This window comes from Dama dama, chromosome 9 (assembly GCF_033118175.1).
Source record: "Dama dama isolate Ldn47 chromosome 9, ASM3311817v1, whole genome shotgun sequence".
NCBI lineage: Eukaryota > Metazoa > Chordata > Mammalia > Artiodactyla > Cervidae > Dama > Dama dama.
Window position 1 is genome coordinate 18,242,111 of NC_083689.1, and position 21,210 is coordinate 18,263,320.

The 21,210-nt window shown below is 50.0% G+C and overlaps 1 protein-coding gene across 1 annotated transcript in view; it reads left to right on the plus strand.

The window, feature by feature from the left end:
* Positions 1-13,065, plus strand: part of LOC133062769 (complement C3-like) — a 29,082-nt gene extending 16,017 nt beyond the window's left edge. The window contains exons 24-39 of the mRNA XM_061152158.1: positions 16-184; positions 2,433-2,528; positions 2,695-2,848; positions 3,864-4,045; positions 4,241-4,399; positions 5,603-5,662; positions 6,766-6,856; positions 9,078-9,123; positions 10,157-10,244; positions 10,527-10,613; positions 10,834-10,939; positions 11,620-11,709; positions 11,991-12,077; positions 12,170-12,259; positions 12,371-12,506; positions 12,933-13,065. Of these exons, the coding sequence (XP_061008141.1) occupies positions 16-184; positions 2,433-2,528; positions 2,695-2,848; positions 3,864-4,045; positions 4,241-4,399; positions 5,603-5,662; positions 6,766-6,856; positions 9,078-9,123; positions 10,157-10,244; positions 10,527-10,613; positions 10,834-10,939; positions 11,620-11,709; positions 11,991-12,077; positions 12,170-12,259; positions 12,371-12,506; positions 12,933-13,065 (1,774 nt within the window). The remainder of the gene's footprint in view (positions 1-15; positions 185-2,432; positions 2,529-2,694; positions 2,849-3,863; positions 4,046-4,240; positions 4,400-5,602; positions 5,663-6,765; positions 6,857-9,077; positions 9,124-10,156; positions 10,245-10,526; positions 10,614-10,833; positions 10,940-11,619; positions 11,710-11,990; positions 12,078-12,169; positions 12,260-12,370; positions 12,507-12,932) is intronic.
* The last annotated feature ends 8,145 nt before the right edge of the window (positions 13,066-21,210 follow it).

The window sequence follows — 21,210 nt, forward strand, 5'->3', positions numbered from 1 at the left end:
TCTCCCTCCCGACAGGCTCACGAGTTACGTATTCCGAGTCTATGCCTTGGCCTACCCCACCATGACAATCAGGGCACTCAGTCTTGATTCTATCTGCAACATCGCCAACTGGATCATCACCCACAGACAGGGGATGCATGGGAACTTTGTGGAGGAAAGTCCTGTGGTCATGTGGTCCATGCAGGTACCCACCGTCCCCCTGGCTGAGCTGTTCACATAAAACCCCAGGGCTCTGCGTACGGGGAGGGGATGTCAGCCCCCTGGCATGTTCACAGGTAGAACGAGAACAGGAAAGGGCTGAGGCCCAGCACCCAGCATCACATCTCCCTGCTCTGGACCATCCTGGACTCTACTACAATGTGGGGAGGTGGGGTACATCCAGGACCCACCCACCTCCAACCCCACTTCAACGAGTTGCCAGTCCTGGCCCACCTTTCTCTGGGTCTGAGTCCTCCCTGTTCCCTGAGTCAATACACCCATCCTTACCAAGTATTCCTCCACACCAGCCTCCAGAAACAACTTTTAAAGTGGGAGGTATGAAATTCTGGAAGGCTTCATGAGGAGATGATGGGCTTCCCAGGTAGCTCAGTGATAAAGAATTTGCCTGCTAATGCAGGGGACATAAGAGATGTGGGTTTGATCCCTGGTTTGGGAAGATCCCCTGGAGGAGGAAATGGCAACCCACTCCAATATTCTTGCCTAGAGAATCCCATGGACAGAGGAACCTGGTGGGCTACAGTTTATGGGGTTGCAAAGAGTCGGACATGACTGAGTGACCAAGCGCCTGTATTCATGATATTTATACAGACCTGGGGAGGTGAGGGAACAATCCCAGTGGATAACTAAGGCCAGAGTGTTTCAAGCAGAGGAAGCAGCGTGTGCAAAGGTCCTGAGACTGGAATGTGTCCAACAGGTTTGAGCAAGAGTGAGGAGGCTTGTGTGTCTGGGACAGAGTGAGCAAGGGGAGAGGGGAAGGAGGTGAGGGGAGGGAGATGGTGGTACAGATTGTGCAGGGCCTTCTGGGCCAAAGGGAGGACTTGAGCTTTCCCCCTGAGTGAAGGTGGGAGCCACAGAAGATTCTGAGCAGAGGATGGATGCAAACTGATCCAAGAGTTCACAGGCTTCATTGGCCACTCTGGGAAGAAGGAGCTGTGGGCTATGTATTAGCTTCCGAAACAAAGCAGCTTAGTGGTTCCTGGCAATCCTTGGCATCCTTTGGCTTGTAGCCACATCCCTCCAATCTCTGCATCCAACATCACATGCCTTTCTTCCTTCTGTGTGTGCTTTATTATATGTGCACCAGTTATTGGATATTGGGCACCCCCTAACCCAGTAGAACTTTACTAGCCGCTCAGTCGTGTCTGACTCTTTGTGACCCCATGACCACCAGGCTCCTCTGCCATGAAATTCTCCAGGCGAGAATGCTGGAGTGGGTTGCCATTTCCTCCTCCAGGGGACCTTCCCAACCCAGAAATTGAACCCAAGTTTCTTGCATGGCAGGCAGATTCTTTACCATCTGAGCCACCAAGGGAAGCAGTAGAACCTGTTCTTTTCCAAATTTTCTTAAGTTTTACATTTTATTTATTTATTTTTGGCTGCACTGGGTCTTCATTGCTACACATGGACTTTCTCTAGTTGTGGCGAGTGGGGACTACTCTCCAGTTGCAATGAGTAGACTTCTCATTGCCATGCCTTCTCTCGTTGCAAAGCACGGGCTCTAGAGCTCTCGGGCTTCAGTAATTGTAGCACATGGGTTTGGTAGTTGTGGTTCCCGGGCTCCAGAGCACAGGCTCAGTAGTTGTGGCACAGGGGCTTAGTTGCTCCACGGCATGTGGGATCTTTCCAGACCAGGGATCGAACACTTGTCTCTTGCATTAGCAGGCAGATTCCTCACCACTGAGTTACCAGGGAAGTCCCAGTATAACCTGTTCTTCACTTAGCGAGTTACATCTACAAAGACCCTATTTCCTAATAAGATCACATTCCAACGTTCTAGGTGGAAAAGAATTGGCGGGGGGGGGGGGGGGGGGGCGGGGAGTGGACATTATTCAACCCAGCACAGGGATTGAGGGTGGAACCCGGGAGACAGGAGAAGAGTTTGAACCTTACGTTGGTCATTTACTAGCAATGGAGACACGTCTCCAAGCCTACGGTTCCTTGTCAAGAAAATGGAGCCGCTGCAAGAATGTTTCGAGCTAGCTTAGAGTTTAGCACAGCATCCCCCATGGCTGTCAGCTTTTGTTAGTAAGGCAGACCCCACACAGGCCAGTCTCAAGATAACTCCTCCTCCCTTCCCTGTCTCCACATCCTGCTTTCAACATCATCCGGCCCAGAGCTGAGCACCCAGGAGCTGTTCAAGGTCAGGGAGGAGAGCCTGGGGAAGGTGCCTCCTAGATGGCAAAGGGGTCATGGGTGTGGTTCTGCATTTGCAGGGTGGCTACCAAGGCTCTGAGGCAGACATATCACTCACAGCTCTTGTCCTGATCGCCCTGAATGAGGGGAAGGAGTTGTGCAGCCAGAAGATACCGGTAGGACTCAAAGAGGAGGGCAGGCTCTGCAAGGTGCCGTAACCCTTGCACACAGGATGCCCCCTTGCCATCATGTCCTTCTCATTGCATCCCTCTCTTCTAACTCCCAGACCCCTTACCCCCCCACCCCATCACCTCCCTCTAGCCTCCTTTCTTGACTTTCTAGAGTTTGGCTGACAGCATGAAGCGTGCCGGTGACTTCCTGGAGAAAAAACTCCCCCACATTCAGACAACTTTTGCCATGGCCATAACCTCCTATGCTCTGGCCCTCATCAGGAGCCCCCGAGCCAATGACCACCTGGACAGCTTTGCCAGCAAGGGTGGGTGTGGGCCACTTTTTAACCAGCTATGTGTTCACCATAGCCATGGAGGCAGAGTGAGGGAGATTGCACGATCTCAAATCCAGCAAGGTGTGATTCATCATTTATTAAGCACCTATTGTGTGCCAACCCTTGAGCTCAGGCTCTGAGAAATCAAGGTGAACAAGACCGATGTGGCCCCTCTCCTCAAAACTACCACTGTAGTTAGGGGAGGCTGGCAGAAGACAAACAGGTCAATAGAGAATTACAAATTGAGATGGGCGCTGAGATAGTAACATACAAGGGGGGTGGGAGCCATGATGATGAGGGGAAGGAAGTATAGACCAGATTGCTGGGAAAGGCCTCTGTGAAAAGGCAACCCCCTCAGCTGAAATGAAAGATGAGAAGGCTCACCTACATGAAAGGTCAAAGTTATTCCAAGCAGAGGGGCTGGCTCACGCAAATGCCCTGAGGTGGGCAAGTGCTTGGTATGTTTGAGGCTAGAAAGAAGGTCATTAGACATAGGTAATTGAGAGGGGTCTGCTTCCCATGGTCTTGCCCTATCCCATCCCTGAGGGTCCTTATCTCATCCTCTCCATCCCCCAAGTCGAGAGGAGTGGAGTTAGAGAAACTCACTTGTGGTGGGTCTGGGAAGGATGTGGAGGCGTTCCTTTGAACCTCAGTGTCCTCAACTCTAAATAGTGTCCCTGTCCCCTAGAGTGGTTCTGAAAAATGCAGTGTCCATATGTCTCCTCAGCAAAGGTTTTCACATAAAGCAGGTGCTCCATAAAATAGCCATGAGGGTGACGAAGGATGAGACAGTGGGATGACATCACTGATTCAATGGACATGAACTTGGGCAAACTCCAGGAGATGGTGGGGGACAGGGAGGCCTGGCGTGCTGCAGTCCATGGGGTTGCAGAGAGTCAGACATGACTTGGACTTGGCAGCGGAACACCAGCAATGACACAAGGAGAGGACAGGTTCAGGGAGGCGGTTCCAGATCGACATGACCAGGGGGACACCCATCTTCTAGACAAAACCCACTGGCCAGTGGGTTTGGATGACCTGGATCTAGATGACTCCCTATACACCATTGAGGCCACGGCCTACGCACTGATGCAGAAACTAGAGCTGGGTCGGCGCAATGAAACGCATGCCATCGCCAACTGGCTATTGAAGAAACGGCAGCTGGGAGGAGGCTTCAAGTCCACCCAGGTGACTGGACGGAAACTAGGGGTGGAGGGGTCGAGGGTGGAGGGTTGGGTTGCTAGCCGAGGTGCTGACACGACTGGCCCTTGGGAGGAGCTGTCCATGGTGCTGGTACCCACGGATTGGTGGGGGGGGGGGTCCCAATGTGCTGTCCCTGGTGCTGATCCGACACATACCCACCACCCCCGTCCCAACACCCAGACCACGGTCGTGGCCATCGAAGCCCTCACTCGCTTCCGCGAAGCTGTCCCCTTCGACGGTGTCCAGGATCTCCACATCCAGATCAAAAGTTCCAAGAGAGCCATGCATGTGGAATGGGTCATTGATGAAAAGAACGCTTACCAGCTACGGTCAGCAAAGGTATGGAACTCAGGGGCAGACAGGAAGTCCACACAGAAGTGGCACTGGAGATGAAGCCAGGAGTCATGTCCCTGACAGTCTCCCTCACCAATATTATCTAGCCACCATAGGCTATACTGTCAATGTATTGGTTCATTTATTCTTCCTGAATACCCACTGTGTGCCAGACATTCTCCTGGGGTACATTATTAGGCATCTGTGATCCCTGTTCTCAAGGAACTTACAGTCTAGAAAGAAACTAAGACAATAAATTTAATTCTACATTCTGTTTTAAGCTTTCTGAACACGGGGGAAGGAAATAAGTGTATAAAGGAAAAAAATAACCTGGGTATGGTGGAAAAGGTAATCTCCATGACCTTACCTCATGGAGGAGGTGATACTTACCTTCAGTCACTCAGTTATCTTTACTGGGCATTTACTGGGTGCCAGGCACTGTTCTAGGTTCTGGGAATATGGCCATTAATGAGACAGGACAAAAAATCCTTGTCCCTGTAGAATTTTATATTTTAGTGAGAACAGACAATAAGGAGATGTGAATAAGTAAGATATGCAATGTGTTAAGTGATGACAAGTGCTACGGGAAAGTGAAACAGGGAGAGAGGTAGGAACATCAAGCGGTTGTCATTTTAAGTAGGTTGGGCAGGGAAGGTCTCACCAAGAAGGTTGCACTTGAGCAAAGATCTTAAAGAAAGGAAGGTGTGATCCTTCTGGAGATCTAGGCAGAATAAACAGCAAGTGCAAAGGCCCTGAGGCCAGAGTGTTGTAAGAATAGCAGTGGGATTTAAGCAAGCGTGATGTGATTGGATGTGAATGCGTAAGATTTTGCTCAGGCCAATGAGGGAAGAATGTATGAGGGGAACAAGAATGGGTGCAGAGAAGCCAAAGAAAAGAGTCTTGAGTGGGGGGGCTTCACACATGGGGAAGTTCAGAGACACTGCAAAGTTGATGGTGCAGACAGATCTACATTAGGACTGAGTCAGCATTTGTAGTTGATCTGTGACAGTGTAGACACCACAAATGCTCAGTCAAGAAGGAAAAGTCAAGCCATCTTCATGGAGAGGGACAAGAGAGTCACTAGACCCCAAGTTAGGGAAATAATTGAGTCCCCAGTGCCCATGGACGCTTCCCTCTTCATCCTCATTGCATGTGAGCCATGTTTTGTTGCTTTCTCTGCCCTCAAATCCTCCTCCCCCTTCATTTCAGTTCTCTGCTGAGGAAGACCTACAGATCAAAGCCAGCGGCACTGGAAGAGGCACCATCTCGGTAGGTCTTGTGTTCCTTAGCTAGAGCCCAGGGCTCTCCCTGTTCATGGGAAGAAAGCCTAGCTATCATTTAGAGCACAAATATGGGAATCAAACTAAGGACACCTCAAAAAAAACCCTGAGAAGTAGGTAAAAATATCAGCTCCATTTGACAGGTGAAGAAATAAGGTTTTTACTTGCAGTAAGTCAAGAGTTGGGGTAAAGGCCAGAGATACTTGGGGTTTTGGTTTGTTTTGTTTAGGCCACACCATGCAGCAGGTATGATCTTAGTTCTCCCACCAGGGATGGAACCCACATCCCCAGCAGTGGAAGCACAGAGTCCTAACCACTGGACCCCCAGGGCAGTCTCGAGGCCAAAGATTTTTGGACGACTTCTGCCCTTCCTATGTTGAGTCCTGAAAAGATGTCTCTTTTCTTGCCCCCCAAGGGAAGATTCTCCCTCCTGGGTGCCTCCCAAGGCCCAGAGAATAACTCCATCCTTCCCCAAATATCTGGGGGCTCCATTATATCATCTGGCCCTATGCCCTGTGATCCAGGAGGACAGCCCTCTTGATCACTGAATTCAAGGTAGCCTGCTATCATGTGTCAGGCAATGGAGTCACAGTTGAATCCCTGCCTTTATTGCATGACCTCAGGCAAGTCACACTCTGCCTTTAACTTCAGTCAATTTTAAAGTAAATAAAATAAAAAATTCAGTTCCTCAGTGGAACTGGCCACATTTCAAGTGCTCGGTTGGCCACATGTGTGGACTTCTCCGGCAATCCAGTGGGTTAAGACTCTGCACTTCCACTGCAAAGGGCATGGGTTCAATCCCTGGTCAGGGAACTAAGATCCTGTATGTCACAACTAAAAATAGCCACATGCGTCCAGTGGCTGCCACATGGAAAGCACAGATAGAGGCTATTTTGCCATCAGTGCAGGAAGTTCTATTGCACAGACGTGGCGTAGACTCCATAGGCTGTTCTGGCCACTGAACCTACTAGATTGAGGAGGGAAGACCTCGCTGTGAATCCCCCATGGAGCAGAGAGCTGGGCAGGCAAGAATTGAAGCAAGGAGCAAAGGAGTAGGTGTGAATGAGCTCTGACCTCTCTCCTACCCGACAGATCCTGACCATGTACCACAGGTCCCCAGAGTTCCTGGAGGACACCTGCAAGCAGTATCACCTGAGTGTGACTCTAAACGACAACGAGGAAGGTGAGCCTGGACCCAGAGATGCTCTTCTTCTTTTTTTTAATATAATTGTATTTATGCATTTACTTTTGGTTGTGCTGGGTCTTCATTGCTGTGCTACAGGCTTGCTCTATTTGCAGCAAGCAGGTTGCGGTGCCCGGGCTTCTCATTGCAGTGGCTTCTCTTGTTGCAGAGCACAGGCTCTCAGCTCAGACTTCAGTAGTTGCAGGTCATGGGTTTAGTTGCTCTGCAACATGTGGAATCTTCCCAGACCAGCGATCGAACTCATGTCCCCTGCATTGGCAGGCAAATTATTACCACTGTCATCACCAGGGAAGTCCCTAACTCTTCTTTTTTATTATTTTATTTTAGCTGCCATTCAGTAATCACATCTATTGCTTCATTCAGCCATTCAAACAAAGAATTTGTGAGCATTTACCATGTGCTTCACTCAGTTTCTTGGTCCTGGGAACATAGGCATGAACAAGAAAAACAGCCCTTCTCTGGGAAATCACACTTTAGTAGAGGGACACAAGCAATATGATAAAAGCAGTATGGCATATGTTTATTGTTATTTATTTATAACATAAGTTAACCTGCATTGTAAAATGTAATATGTAGCATAGTAGCAGGTGATGACTAAGTACCACATAAAATAAAGTAGGAAGAGGTGCTACAGACTTGAAGGAGGTCCAGGGGAAGCTCTCCCCAGCCTGCTTTCTACTGAGATATGGAAGAAGTGAGAGAGTGAGCTGTGGAGGATCTGCGGGAAGGGCACTCCAGGCAGGCAAAACAGCAGGTGCAAAGGCCCTGAGGCAAGAATGAGGTCACCTGGCTTGAGTAACAGCAGGGAGGCCAGTGTGGCTGCAGAGGAGCAGAGGTGAAAGTTGCTCAGTCATGTCCTACTCTTTGCGACCCCGTGGACTGTAGCCGCCAGGCTCCTCTGTCCATGGAATTCTCCAGGCAAGAACACTGGAGTGGGTAGCCATTCCCTTCTCCAGGGGATCTTCCTGACCCAGGGATCAACCCCAGCTCTCTTCCATTACAGGCAGATTCTTAACTGTCTGAACCACCAGAGAAGCCCCCAGAGAAGGAAGGGGTAGTTTTAGGAGGAAGAGCTGGAGAGCTGATGAGGCGGGGACTTGCGGACCATGGTGAGGACTTTGGGTTTGGCTTGGAGGGAAGTAGGAGCCAGAGGGGGTTCTGGACAGAGGAGGGACATGATATAGCACAGGCTTGCACAGGTTCCCTCTGGGGGAAACAGACTATAGAGGGCACAGGTGGGAGCTGGGAGGACAAGGAGGCAGCAACTGCGCTGTTCCTGCAGGAGATGATGGGCTGGACCAGGGAAGGGGTGTTGGAGATGATCAGAAATGGACTTGCCTGGTGGTCCAGTGGTTAAGACTCTGCACTTTCAATGCAGAGGGTGTGGGTTCAATCCCTGGTCAGGGAACTAAGATCCCACATGTCACATGGTGTGGCCAAAAAATAAATTTTTTTAAAAAGGAAGAAATGGACTCTAGAATTTCCAGTCCTGAGTACCAAGAAGGAAGAGCCAAGGCTCTGCCACTGGGAACTCACTGTCAGAGTAGGGGGGGAAACAAGCCTCACCAGTCCCAAGACTTTTGGGGACTAAAAGTGACCAAGAGGGGACTTTCCTGGTGGTCCAGTAGTTAAGATTCCATGCCCAAATGCACAGAGCACTTGTTCAATCCCTGGTCAGGGGACTAAGATCCCACACACTGAGCAGTCAACAAATAAATACACGAAAATAAAAGAGACCAGGACTTTGGTTGGGGTCACGTTTCTTAATAGTACTTTCTAACTGACCGTTAGAAAGCCCTGATCCAGCACTATATTAAATGCTTCACTTGTATTTACTCACTTAAAATTAGCCAACTTGGCTGGGAATATCACGATCCCCTTTCCCAGATTAAGAAACCGAGGCATAGGGGAGCAGGCCCGGCCTTAGTGCCTGGGCCCCCCTGCCCTGGGGGTCATCTGGGGCCGGGGCTCTCTGGGTGCCTTCCTGCTGCCCCAGCCAGGGCTGGGGCCATGGCCTCAGGATCCAATGAAGCCAAATAAACTCCCCAAGCTGTCCCCCCCCAAAAAAAAAAAGAAACCGAGGCACAGAGAGGTTAAACAACTTGCTCAAAGCCACACAGCAGAGCCAGGATTCGAACCCAGGAAGCCAGCTCCAGAGACTGTGTTACCCAGCCTCTAAATCCCTGCTTTCTTTCTGCAGAGAATAAAAAGGGGGAAGCAACCTTTCGGCTCCGGATGGAAACAAGGTCAGGAAACAGGATCTTCACCTAGGCAGGAGGAAGGATGCACCTCCTGGGGTCCAGAGGCCCTTAGCAGCTCTCCCTGTGTACTGAGTGGAGGCTGGAAACCAGCCAAACCCACCACTCCATGCCTGCTCCATCATCGCTACCTCTCATCCTGCCCTCCCCTGCTCGTCTACCATCCCACTGCCCCAGTCCTGTCCTCCATCCTGCCATGTCCCAGAAGGGCAGGCTCCTGAATGGTGGACACGCACCGTGACCCAGATGCCCAGAGCCTGCGGCAAGCCTGGCGGCTCTCCCCTGTCTTCATCTTCTCCAGACATTCCAGCTCCCACTCCAGTCTGGCTATGTCTCCCACATACCCTTGCCCAGGTCTAGATAGCAAAACATGTAGTGAGTGCCTCCTGGGTGTCAGGCTCTGTTCTAGGAGCTACGGAGACAGTTGTGAGCAAGACAGCTCCTCCTTGCCTGGTGAAGCCCACAGCCTCTCAGGAGAGACAAACAATAACTGAATAATCACCCAGAATCAATGCAAAATGACCGCTGTGATTCAATGTGGTGAAGGAGAGGTCCGCAGAGCCACAGGACGGCAAATTAGAGAATGATCGATTGTGAGGGCGGAGGAAGGCTTCTGGGTGGGGGGAGGCGGTTGGTGAAGGGAGGCATCAGGTGAGGCTGCAAAGATGAAAGGGTTTTTCAGGGCAAAGAGGGAGGAAGGAGAATTCTAGGCTGAGAGAGCAGCATGTGCCAAGGTCCAGTGGCAGGAGAGAGACCAACACTTCAGAGCAATCAATTGGAGGCTGGAGTGGGAGGAAGTGAACTGGAAGGATGAGACCAGGCGTTTTGTAAAGACAGGAGGGTAAACCAGGAGGCGATGTATCAGATTTCTGTTTGTTAAAGCTGTATTTGGGGGCAGAAGAATGGCAGGGAGTCACAGGAGGAGGCTACAGCCCTTGTCCAGGCTAGAGGTGACAACAGTGGGAGTGTGGGGGAGGGGCAAGGGGACAGTGGGGACAGACTCGCGCTGTGAAATCCCCAGGTTCCAGGGTCGTCAAGACGCCACAATGACCATCATGGAGGTCTCCCTGCTCACTGGCTTCTACCCCAACCAGGATGACCTCAAACAGGTAATGAGCAGGGCGGGGATGCCCTGGAAACCTCCCACACCCCCCAAGTGAGTGCAGAGCGCCTGTCTGTGGGTCAAGGCCCCCAGGTTAATGCCCGCACGGTCCGTGCCCCAAGGTCAGTGGCCATGGCTGACTTTAGCTAAACCTTTGCCCTGATTGTGCCTCAGTTTCCCCAACACTGGAGCTGACTGGACAAAGGTTGGGAGCTCTAAGAGTGGAGCTCTCAGGGCTGGGTGCCTCTGTGGATCTCTGCCAACCGGCAGGTCTCACCTTCTGTCCCAGCTCACAAGCGAGGTGGAGAGGTATGCCTTTCAGTACGAGACCAAGATGAACTCCAGCGACAGCACCGTTGTCCTCTACCTGGAGAAGGTAAGGCAAGCCAGGCGTCCTCTGCCAGGGGCGTGCGGGCAGCAGGGTAGGCCGAGAAACCACGGTCAGCACCCTGGTCAGTGACGCTGGAGAGTCATGTCCTCCAAGGTCGGCTCTTCAGGATTCAAGACCACGTGGTCAGTGGCCATGACCAAGGCCCTGTAGTCGGTAGCCCCATGCTCAGTGGCCCTGCGCCTCAGACAGTACGCCCCTCCTCCAGCTCTCCCACAAAGAAGACACGGTGCTGGGCTTCCGGGTCCACAGGATGCTGAAGGCCGAGTTCCTGCAGGCTGCCCAGGTCACAGTCTACGACTACTACGAGCCTTGTGAGCAGGGGCCTGGGAATGGAGGGGACCCTCAGGGCGTGCAAGGCCTGAGAAGGATGGGGCCAGAAGACAAAACAGAAGGGAGAGGCGCGCGGAGCCCAAAAACGAAATGGGGCGCGGCAGAGAGGGTCTTCTTTGGCTCTGGGAGGGCTGGCCAGAAGGGTGCGGGAAGGGACTTAAGGCGCGTGGTGCTGAGGGGCATGTCCTTCCTTGGTGGTTAAAGTGGCGGGGAGGTGGGGTGGTAGGTTGCCCGGAAGGGAGTGTGGCCGAGCTGAGAAGGGACTGGGCGTGGCCTGCTGGGTCACGGGGGCAAAAAGCAGGCAGGGTCTTCAAAGAGCAGAGACCTGTTAGGGGGGTGGCTGGGCACCCAGGTGGCCGCTAGTGGTAAAGAACCCTCCTGACGCTTCAGGAGACATTAAGAGATGCGGGTTCGATCCCTGGGTCGGGAAGATTCCCAACCCACCCCAGTATTCTCACCTGGAGAATCCCATGGTCAGAGGAGACTTGTGGGCTGCAGTCCAAGGGGTCGCAAAAAGTCGGACACGGCTGAAGCGTGAAGAATGTTCAAATGTTGGTCAGGGCCGGTGGGGCGGGGCCTTCTGGGGGCGGGGCCAGACCGGCGCCCAGCCCTCCAGGAGCAGAGGCCCAAGCCAACCCGGGTTACTCGCCCCGTCTCGCAGCCCGAAGGTGCACCTCCTTCTACAACCTGCCCACAGAGCACGCTTCCCTGCGGAAGATCTGCGACAAAGACGTGTGCAGATGCGCGGAGGGTGAGGCCATGGAGACGGAGGGCTGGGGTTGCCAGGCTAGGGATTCAAGAGCTTTTTATCACCTCCTGGGTGCCTTCTGGGTTGAGCTTAGACAGCGAGAGGGAGAGAGAGAGAGAGAGAGAAAGACAGATAGACAGAGGAGGACAGAGCACGCTACAGACCAGAAAGGCCAGACACGCCCCGCCCCCGGGGGTCGAGCCTGGGGCCGGATGGGGGTCAGAGTGGAGGGAGGTCCCACCCCGCGCGCAGCCAGCCCATCCTCCCCTCCCCCAACCTTCCAGAGCAGTGCCCATCCCCCAAGAAGGACAGTAGCTACCTGAGTCAGGAGGAGCTCCAGACAGCAGCCTGTGAGGCTGGAGTGGACTTCGGTGAGTGTGGGGCTTGGCGGGGGCGGAGGGGAGGGGGGGCAGGACACCTTCAGACGACGCCAACACGACACACCCCTGGCCCCCTTCCCCAGTGTACAAGACCAGTCTGGAGTCCGTGGAGACCTCCGACTCCAACCCCTACATCTACTACAACATGAAGCTCCAAGCCATCATCAAGAGTGGTATGTCCGAGGTCGCAGAGGAGACGGTGTGGGGGCCCACCCCGGGGGCCCCAAAATGGGGGCAGGCCAGACCCATGCAAGTGAACACACACCGGGTCTCCTCTCCTCCAGGCACAGACTCTGCCAGACCCCTCACCGTGAAGAAATTCGTCACTCACACCACCTGCCAAGACTCGCTGGGGCTGCAGGAACACGAGACGTACCTCATAATGGGCCAGATTTCAGACCTGTGGAGAGTCAAATCTGAGTGCGTGGCTGGGGGGGCTCCTGCTACCCTGGGGACTCAGGCCTGGGCCCCTTTCCCTACCCCAGGCCAGTCCTTGGTGTCAAAATTTCTACTGCACCTGTCAACAGCAGTCTTGGGCTTCAGGGCTGCCCTGAATGAAGGTGTAGGCTGTGTGCTGTGAACAGTGGGGACACTGTTCATTAGGGGATGCAGTAGATATCGATGGTGGTTTTCCAACAGGGGGCAGGAAAGAGTCAGGGAAAAGGGAGACCTTTTTAAGCCCCAGTAGTATTGGGGGGGGGGTGGTGGCAAGACGGCCTTGTGGAGGACATTATAGGTTGTGGTTCTGGGGCTCCATCGAGCAGGGCAGAGGGGCAAGTCAGAAAGGTCTCCACACTTTCAAAGCAGCAGGCTCTCCTCACTGTCCTTACCACCTCTCATCCACAGATACATCCATGTCCTGGGCAAGGAGACGTTTCTCATGCACTGGCCAGCGAATGGGACAGCGGGCAAGAAGGAATTGCTGGACCAATTGGCAGGGTTTTCAGACTATATGCACACCCATGGCTGCGAGTCCTGAGACCCTAAGGGCTTCTGCTGCTCGCAGGAGGGTGTCTTCAAGCGCGCCTGAGCCCCGGGGCTTAACCTCAAATAAAGAGCATAGAATGCTGTACCCAAACTCCAGAGATGTGTTCCTAACCTGGAGAATTAAGCAGGGACCCTGCAGAACCTGCTCTGACATGGACCTGCCTCCTCTTTGTCACTCCTATTCCATTCCAGTCACACTGGCCTTCTTTGTGCCTTTCCAACACCCAAGTTGATTCCCACCACAGGGCCTTTGCACAGGGCCCTGTCCCCTCTGTCAGGGACACCCTTCCTCCAGATTTCTTTACAGGTTGAACACTTACCTTATTTGCAATCTGGGGGAGGAAGTTGTTCGCTTTGGTTGTTTAATTTAATTAGTTAATTTATGGCCGTGCTGGGTCTTCGTTGCTTCATGCAGACTTTCTCTAGTTGTAGACAGCAGGGGCTACTCATTGCTGTGGCTTCTCTTGTTGCAGAGCATGGGCTTGTGGGCTTCAATAGTTGTGACGCATGGGCTTAGTTGCTCCGCAGCATTTGGGATCTTTCCGGACCAGGGAGTGAACCTGTGTCCCCTGCATTGACAGGCAGATTCTTAACCACTGGACCACCAGGAAAATCTCTGGACTCTGTTTTAATATCACTTCCTCAAAGATATATGCTTTAATAACATCTAAAATAGACCTCCTCTCTTAAGACTTCCCTGGTGGTCCAATGGTTAAGAATCTGCCTTCCAATGCAGGAGATATAAGTTCAATCCCTGGTCAGGGAACTAAGATCCCACAGGAGAGAGAGTGAGAGTGTTAGTCTCTAAGCTGTGCCTGACTCTTTGTGACCCCATGGACTGTAGTCCGCCAGGCTCCTTTGTCCATGAAATTCTCCAGGCAAGGATACTGCAGTGGGTTGCCATTTCCTCTTCCTGACCCAGGGATACTGCAGTGGGTTGCCTTCCATCTTCCTGACCCAGGGATCGAACTTAGGTCTCTTGCATTGCAGGCAGATTTCTTACTATCTGGGCCACCAGTGATCCCACATGCTGCAGAGCAACTAAGCCCACAAGCCACAAGAGACCCCCTGTGCCATAATTAAGACCTGATGCAGCCAAAAATAAACAAATAAATATATTTTAATAAGTAAAATAGGCCTCCTCCCATCACTCTCAATAACAGTTAAAATACATAGTATGTGACATTTATTGATTTGATGGTTAGCTAATCAGGTATTTCTCTTGCCCCACAATATCAGCTCATTGAGACCATATGTCTGTCTGGTTCACTGTGGAATTCCCAGTTCCAGTAGCAGGGGATGGTATACAGAAGGTGCTCAGGAAATGACTGTTGAATGAACGAATGAATTTAGTATACACTCTGCACTTGGTCTTGATGGAAGCTTTGACCAGGAATCCTAGGAAACTGGAGAATTGAGAAAAGGGGCAGGGTAGGATGACTGAGTTTCATCATTGTGGGCTGGAATGGGAGTAGGGGACTGGCAAGCCAAGGGAGTAGCCCATGGGGTCAAGGGACCCCCCCCCCCCCACTCCCAAGGAGTTCTGGAGGGATTGCAAGTCATCCAGAATGGCTTGAACTCAGAGTGCCAAGGAGGGGCTGAAAGTGAGGGAGAAAAAGAAAGATGGTGTTCTGAACACCACGCTAAAGGGCTTGGTCATTACGAAGGGTGGTGGGGAGCCATGGAAGGTGTTTGAGCAGGAAGAGGACTTGACCAGCTCTGAGGTGGAATGGCCCAGTTGACTGATGGGCAGAAACTGAGTTGATGGCAAGAAAGCTGAAGAGGAGGCTGGGGTTGTGGGCCCGCAGGATAGCATGGCTGCAGCCACCTGAATTCTAACTGCCTCACCTCTTCATGGCTGTGTGCGGCCTTAACCTAGTTATTCACCTCTTTGTGCCTTGGTTTCCTCATCTCTAACCTTATTCCCATCAGAGAGTTACTGTGAGTGTCCAGCGTTCTAAGTATTCAGTTCTAAGTATTCAATAAACCTTCATCGGCCTTATTATCAGTGAGTCAGATAAGAGGCCTTGGGGAGGGAGTAAAACTGCTGGAATTCACACAGTCAAAGAAAATCAGATCACAGCAATCCCTGCCCAACCTCCCCCCGCCACCCCCGCCCAGGTGAGACTTCCCTGATGGTCCAATGGCTAAGACTCCACACTCCCAATTCAGAGGGCCCAGGTTTGATCCCTGGTCAGGGAATTAGATACCGAATGCTGCAACTAGCAACCGGCATGGCCAAATAAGTAATTATTTTTATTTTTAATTTAATGGGACTTATCCTGGGACCAGGGCAATGAGGAGTTATTGCAAGAAGGAGTTACCCCTTCTTATATTCTTCTTCTTCTTCCTCTTGTTATTTTTAATCACACATGAAGATCTTCTAGCAAAAAAAATATTCCCCAAAAGGCAGATATAAAGAGAAAAAAATGTGAGGCCCCCCTGTTCCCTCCACAAAGGAACTAGAACTGTCCATGGTTTGCATGCATGCCCCATGTTCTCTTTCCTGCTGTTTATGGACACTCTGATGACCACAGGCAAAACTATAACTTAAGGTTTTGATTTCCTATGTATATAAAGACCTCCTCTTAAAAAAAAAAAAAAAAAAAGACCTCCTCTTCCTAAATCAAACATTTCTTAATGTTTATCTGTTTTTTCTTTTTAAGAACAAACACATAATTCTTGCAATCAGGGGAAAAAAGGGGGGGCAGAGTCTTATTTTTCTCAAGGGGGATTTCCACAGATTGGAAATTTCAAACTGTGACATAGAAAGAGATGAAGTCATCTGGCCACCCGAGCTCCCAGAGCTGAGTTACCTCACGCACTTTCCTGAAACTTTTCCTGTGAGCTTTCCGGAATGTGGGATCAATGATTAACTGTGAATGCTTCAGCTGCCAGAAGCAGAGACAAGGCTACAGGCCCAGGGCTGGAGCACGGAACTGTTTTCCCACAGTTCACACCTTCAGGAAAAGCGACAGAAACCAAGGTGCTTGCATACTCAGTTGCTCAGTTCTGTCCGACTCTTTGTGACCCCACGGACTATAGCCCGCCAGGCTCCTCTGTCCATGGGATTCTCCAGGGAAGAATACTGGAGTGGGTTGCCTGGAGAATCCCGTGGATTCTAGGGGATCTTCCTGACCCAGGGATCAAAGCTGTGCCTCCTGCATTGGCAGGTGCATTCTTTACCGCTGAACCACCTGGGAAGCCCATAAACCAAGGTAGTATGATCATAAAAATAGCTACATGGTCCTTGAAGGATTACTATGCTTTGTAGCCTCTAAATCAACACAATCCCATAAGAATATAAGGAAAGTCACATTTAATTTTTTGTAAGATTTTTAAAAGTTTTTGGCTGCACTGGGTCTTCATTGCTGTTCACAGGCTTTCTCTAATTGTGGCGAGAGGGGGGCTACTCTTCGTTGCATTGCACAGGCTTCTCATTGGAGTGGCCTCTCTTATCACAGAGTACGGGCTCTAGGCTGCGGGCTTCAGTAGTTGTGGCACGCAGGCTTAGTTGCCCCTCCACATGTGGGATCTTCCCTGAGCAGGGATCGAATCTGTGTCCCCTGCATTGGCAGGCGGATTCTTAACTGCTGGACCACCAGAGAAGTCCCCATACATATAATTTTAAATATTCTAGTCATCACATTAAAAAGACAAAACAAAACTAGTGAAATTAATTATAACAATTGTATTTAGCCCAATATATCTAAAATATTATCATTTCAAAATGTAATCAGTACAAAAAGTTTAAAATGTGTTATTTCACATAAATCTTCAAAATCCAACGTGCATTTGACACTGACAACACATCTGAATAAGGAGCTACCATATTCCGAGGGCTCAAGTGCTACCTGTGACCAGCGGCTACCCTATCAGACAGCCCAGTCCTTAATGGTTTATATTAACTCATGGAATCTTTACAAGAACTCTATTCCCATTTCATAGATGTGGAAATTTAGGCTCCAAAGTTTAGCAGAAGAAACTGCTCAGAGAGCTAGCAATGGACTCAAACCCAGACTGTCTGGTTCCAAGGTGTACCCCCTCGGCCTCTATACTCATCCTCAATTCCATCTGGAAGGAGCAATGCGCTCAGCTGTCCTGGGTTCAAGTCCTGACCATGCCACTTACAAGCCAGGTCACTGCATGATTTGCTTAATTCCTCTGAAATTTCATATTCTTCATCATTATACCTAAGCCAGAAGGTTGAGGGGTCACTTGCTAGCCTAAAGCCTGGAGGACACTCCACAGAGTCCGGCACGCCGCTGACCCCTGGGTACACGCAGGCTATTTCTGCCACTGTGATTTCTCTATTCACTGAATTCATTTGGGCCACCCAACTTTGCACATAACACATTCTTGAAAATGTGTTTGTAGCCGATTCTGCACAACTAGAACAATAGATTGCTGTGCTGTCAAGGGCACTCCATTTACAAAGGACTACACAAATTATGACATTCCAAATTACTTCTCACCTCTTAGGTGTCATTGTCAAAGACAGATTCCCAGGGTCTCGTACATGTTATTTTAAAAAGTAATTGGATTTGTCTTATTGTGTATTTTCTTGATTCTCATTACAAAAGTGATGGATGCTTGTTGCGAATAAAAAAAAAATTTGATACTCTGAGAAATAATTCATGTTGAGAGTAAAGGTGGTGTGGGGGATCCACATGCAGAAATGCACACAGATGGGGTGTGTGTGCCAAGGGAGTGTCAGCGAGGCCCCAGCTGTCAAAGCATCAGAATACAGAGGTTGAAAAAGACAATTAAAATAACACACAATATTCTGAAATTTCATACATACACACACACACACACACACATAATGAACTATGTGGATGAAATCTTTTTCTGAGCCATAAATGATAAAAAACAAATACTGATCAACCATGCTAGAGAAAAAATAAATTATCTTTGTAGTCAATCTGAAGAAAATAATACAAATCAGTGTCATATGAAGAGTCAGTTAAAGAGTTTGTTGTTGTTTAGCCACTAAGTCATGACCGATTCTTTGTGACCCCATGGACTATAGCCTGCCAGGCTCCTCTGTCCATGAGATTTCCCAGGTAAGAATACTGGCGTGGGTAGCCATTTCAGTCTCCAGGGGATCTTCCTGGCCCAGGGATCGAACCTGAGTTCCCTGAATTGCAGGCAGATTCTTTACCACTATGCCACCTGGGAAGCCTTGGTTAAAGAGTATATAGCCATAAAATGTGGTGGGAAAGTTTGGAGAGGCATGCTTGACAGTTAATTAATAAAAACACTTTGTTATTAAAAAAAAAAAAAAAAAAACATGCTTTAGTAGGTGTTGCAGAGTTGCTCTCTCCAACAGTTCTACCAAGGGACACCCTTTCCGACCAACAATATGGAGATTTCCCATACCCCAACATCTTCAGTTCTGGGCATTCCCAAATTTCTTCATTTGGTTAAACTGAGGGAGGGATTTAACCAGCGGTCCAGTAGTTAAGACTCTGTGCTTCCACTGCAGGGGGCACAGGTTCAACCCCTGGTTAGGGAACTAAGATGCTGCATGCTGCTCATCGTGGTCTAATTAATTAAGCTGAGGGAGAAATTGACTAGGTTGTGAAAAGCACACACATCCTCCAATCATGTCCATTTCCTCCCCAACTAAACATACTTTCACCCAGCATATGCCTCTGAAGGCCCAGTTGAAGGTCAAGATTTGGGCATGAGCTTCCCCTCCGTTCACTCTCCACCCTGCTCACTAAACCCCAGCCAAGGTGGCCTACAGAGTCCTGCAATATACCCAGCCCCCTCCCACCTCAGGACCTTTGCACATGCTGCTCTCTCTACCTACCTCATCATCTTGTTGTTATTCAGTTGCTCAGTCGTGTCTGACTCCTTGTGACCCCATGGACAGCAGCACCCCAGGCCTCCCTGTTCTTCACCATCTCCCACAGTTTGCTCAAACTCCTGTCCATTGAGTCAGTGATGCCGTCCAACCATCTCATCTCCTGTTGCCCCCTTCTCCTCTTGCCCTCAATCTTCCCCAACATCAGGGTCATTTCCAGTGAGTTGGCTTTTCACATCAGGTGGCCAAAGTATTGAAGCTTCAGCTTCAGCATCAGTCCTTCCAGCGAGTATCCAGGGTTGATTTCCTTTAGGATTGACTGATTTGATCTCCTTGTTGCCCGAGGGACTGTCAAGAGTCTTCTCCAGCACTACAGTTTGAAAGCATCAGTTCTTTAGCACTCAGCTTTCTTTATTGTCCAGCTCTCACATCCATACATGACTACTGGAAAAACCGTAGCTTTGACTGGACAGACCTTTGTCTGCAAAGTGATATCTCTGCTTTCTCACAGCTTTTCTTCCAAAGAGCAAGCGTCTTTTAATTTCAAGGCTGCAGTCACCATCTGCAGTGATTTTGGAGCCCAAGAAATAAAGTTTGTCACTGTTTCCATTTTTTCCCTGCTGCTGCTGCTGCTGCTAAGTCGTTTCAATCATGTCCGACTCTGTGAGACCCCATAGACAGCTGCCCACCAGGCTCCCCCGTCCCTGGGATTCTCCAGGCAAGAACACTGGAGTGGGTTGCCATTTCCTTCTCCAATGCAGGAAAGTGAAAAGTGAAAGTGAAGTCATTCAGTTGTGTCCGGCTCTTCGCGACCCCATGGACTGCAACCTACCAGGCTCCTATGTCCATGGGATTTTCCAGGCAAGAGTACTGGAGTGGGTTGCCATTGCCTTCTCCTCAGTTCAGTTCAGTTCACTTGCTCATTTGTGTCTGACTCTTTGCGACCCTATGAATCGCAGCACGCCAGGCCTCCCTGTCCATCACCAACTCCCGGAGTTTACTCAAACTCATGCCCATCGAGTCGGTGATGCCATCCAGCCATCTCATCCTCTGTCGTCCCCTTCTCCTCCCGCCCCCAATCCCTCCCAGCATCAGGGTCTTTTCCAATGAGTAAACTCTTCGCATGAGGTGGCCAAAGTATTGGAGTTTCAGCTTCAGCATCAGTCCTTCCAAGGAACACCCAGGACTGATCTCCTTTGGGATGGACTGGTTGGATCTCCTTGCAGTCCAAGGGACTCTCAAGAGTCTTCTCCAACACCACAGTTCAAAAGCATCAATTTTTCGGCGCTCAGCTTTCTTCATAGTCCATCTCTCACATCCATACATGACCACTGGAAAAACCACAGCCTTGACCAGATGGACCTTTGTTGGCAAAGTAATGTCTCTGCTTTTTAATATGCTATCTAGGTTGGTCATAACTTTCCTTCCAAGGAGTAAGTGTCTTTTAATTTCATGGCTGCAGTCACCATCTGCAGTGATTTTGGAGCCCAAAAAAATAAAGGCTGACACTGTTTCCACTGTCTCCCCATCTATTTGCCATGAAGTGGTGGGACCTGATGCCGTGATCTTAGTTTTCTGAATGTTAAGCTTTAAGCCAAATTTTCCACTCTCCTCTTTCACTTTCATCAAGAGGCTTTTTAGTTCCTCTTCACTTTCTGCCATAAGGGTGGTGTCATCTGCATATCTGAGGTTATCGATATTTCTCCCGGCAATCCTGATTCCAGTTTGTGCTTCTTCCAGCCCAGCATTTCTCATGATGTACTCTGTATATAAGTTAAATAAGCAGGGCGACAATATACAACCTTGACATACTCCTTTTCCCTTTCTCCTAGGTAGTGCCTATTCATCCTTTGGAGAGACCCCCATCCCTGGGAGGTTCTTATTTTCCCCTTTGTAGTAATATTACCCCCTTTATATGATTTCTGTCTGGATCCAATGAGATACATAGTTCAAAACACTTAACACAGTGTTTCAGAAAGTGTCAAGACTTCAGTTCAGTGGGGCTTCCCTTGCCTCCAGTGGTTAGGACTCATAGCTTTCACTGTCATGGCCCCAGGTTCCATCCCTGTAAAGGAACTAAGATCCGGCAAGCCACAAAATGCGGCAAAAAAAAATAAAAACTTCAGTTCGAGAGACACCTCATCCATGAAGCTCTCCCTGACTGCCCTACCCACGTCTGGTTCCCATCTGTTATCCTTTCGCATGAATCTCTCAATTTCTCTTTTTGGCACATACCATAAATATAATTAACTAATTACTTGTGCTATCATCTGCTTCTTGTTTCTCTTTCAGATTAAGACCATGACTCCAGAAGAGCAGAAATGG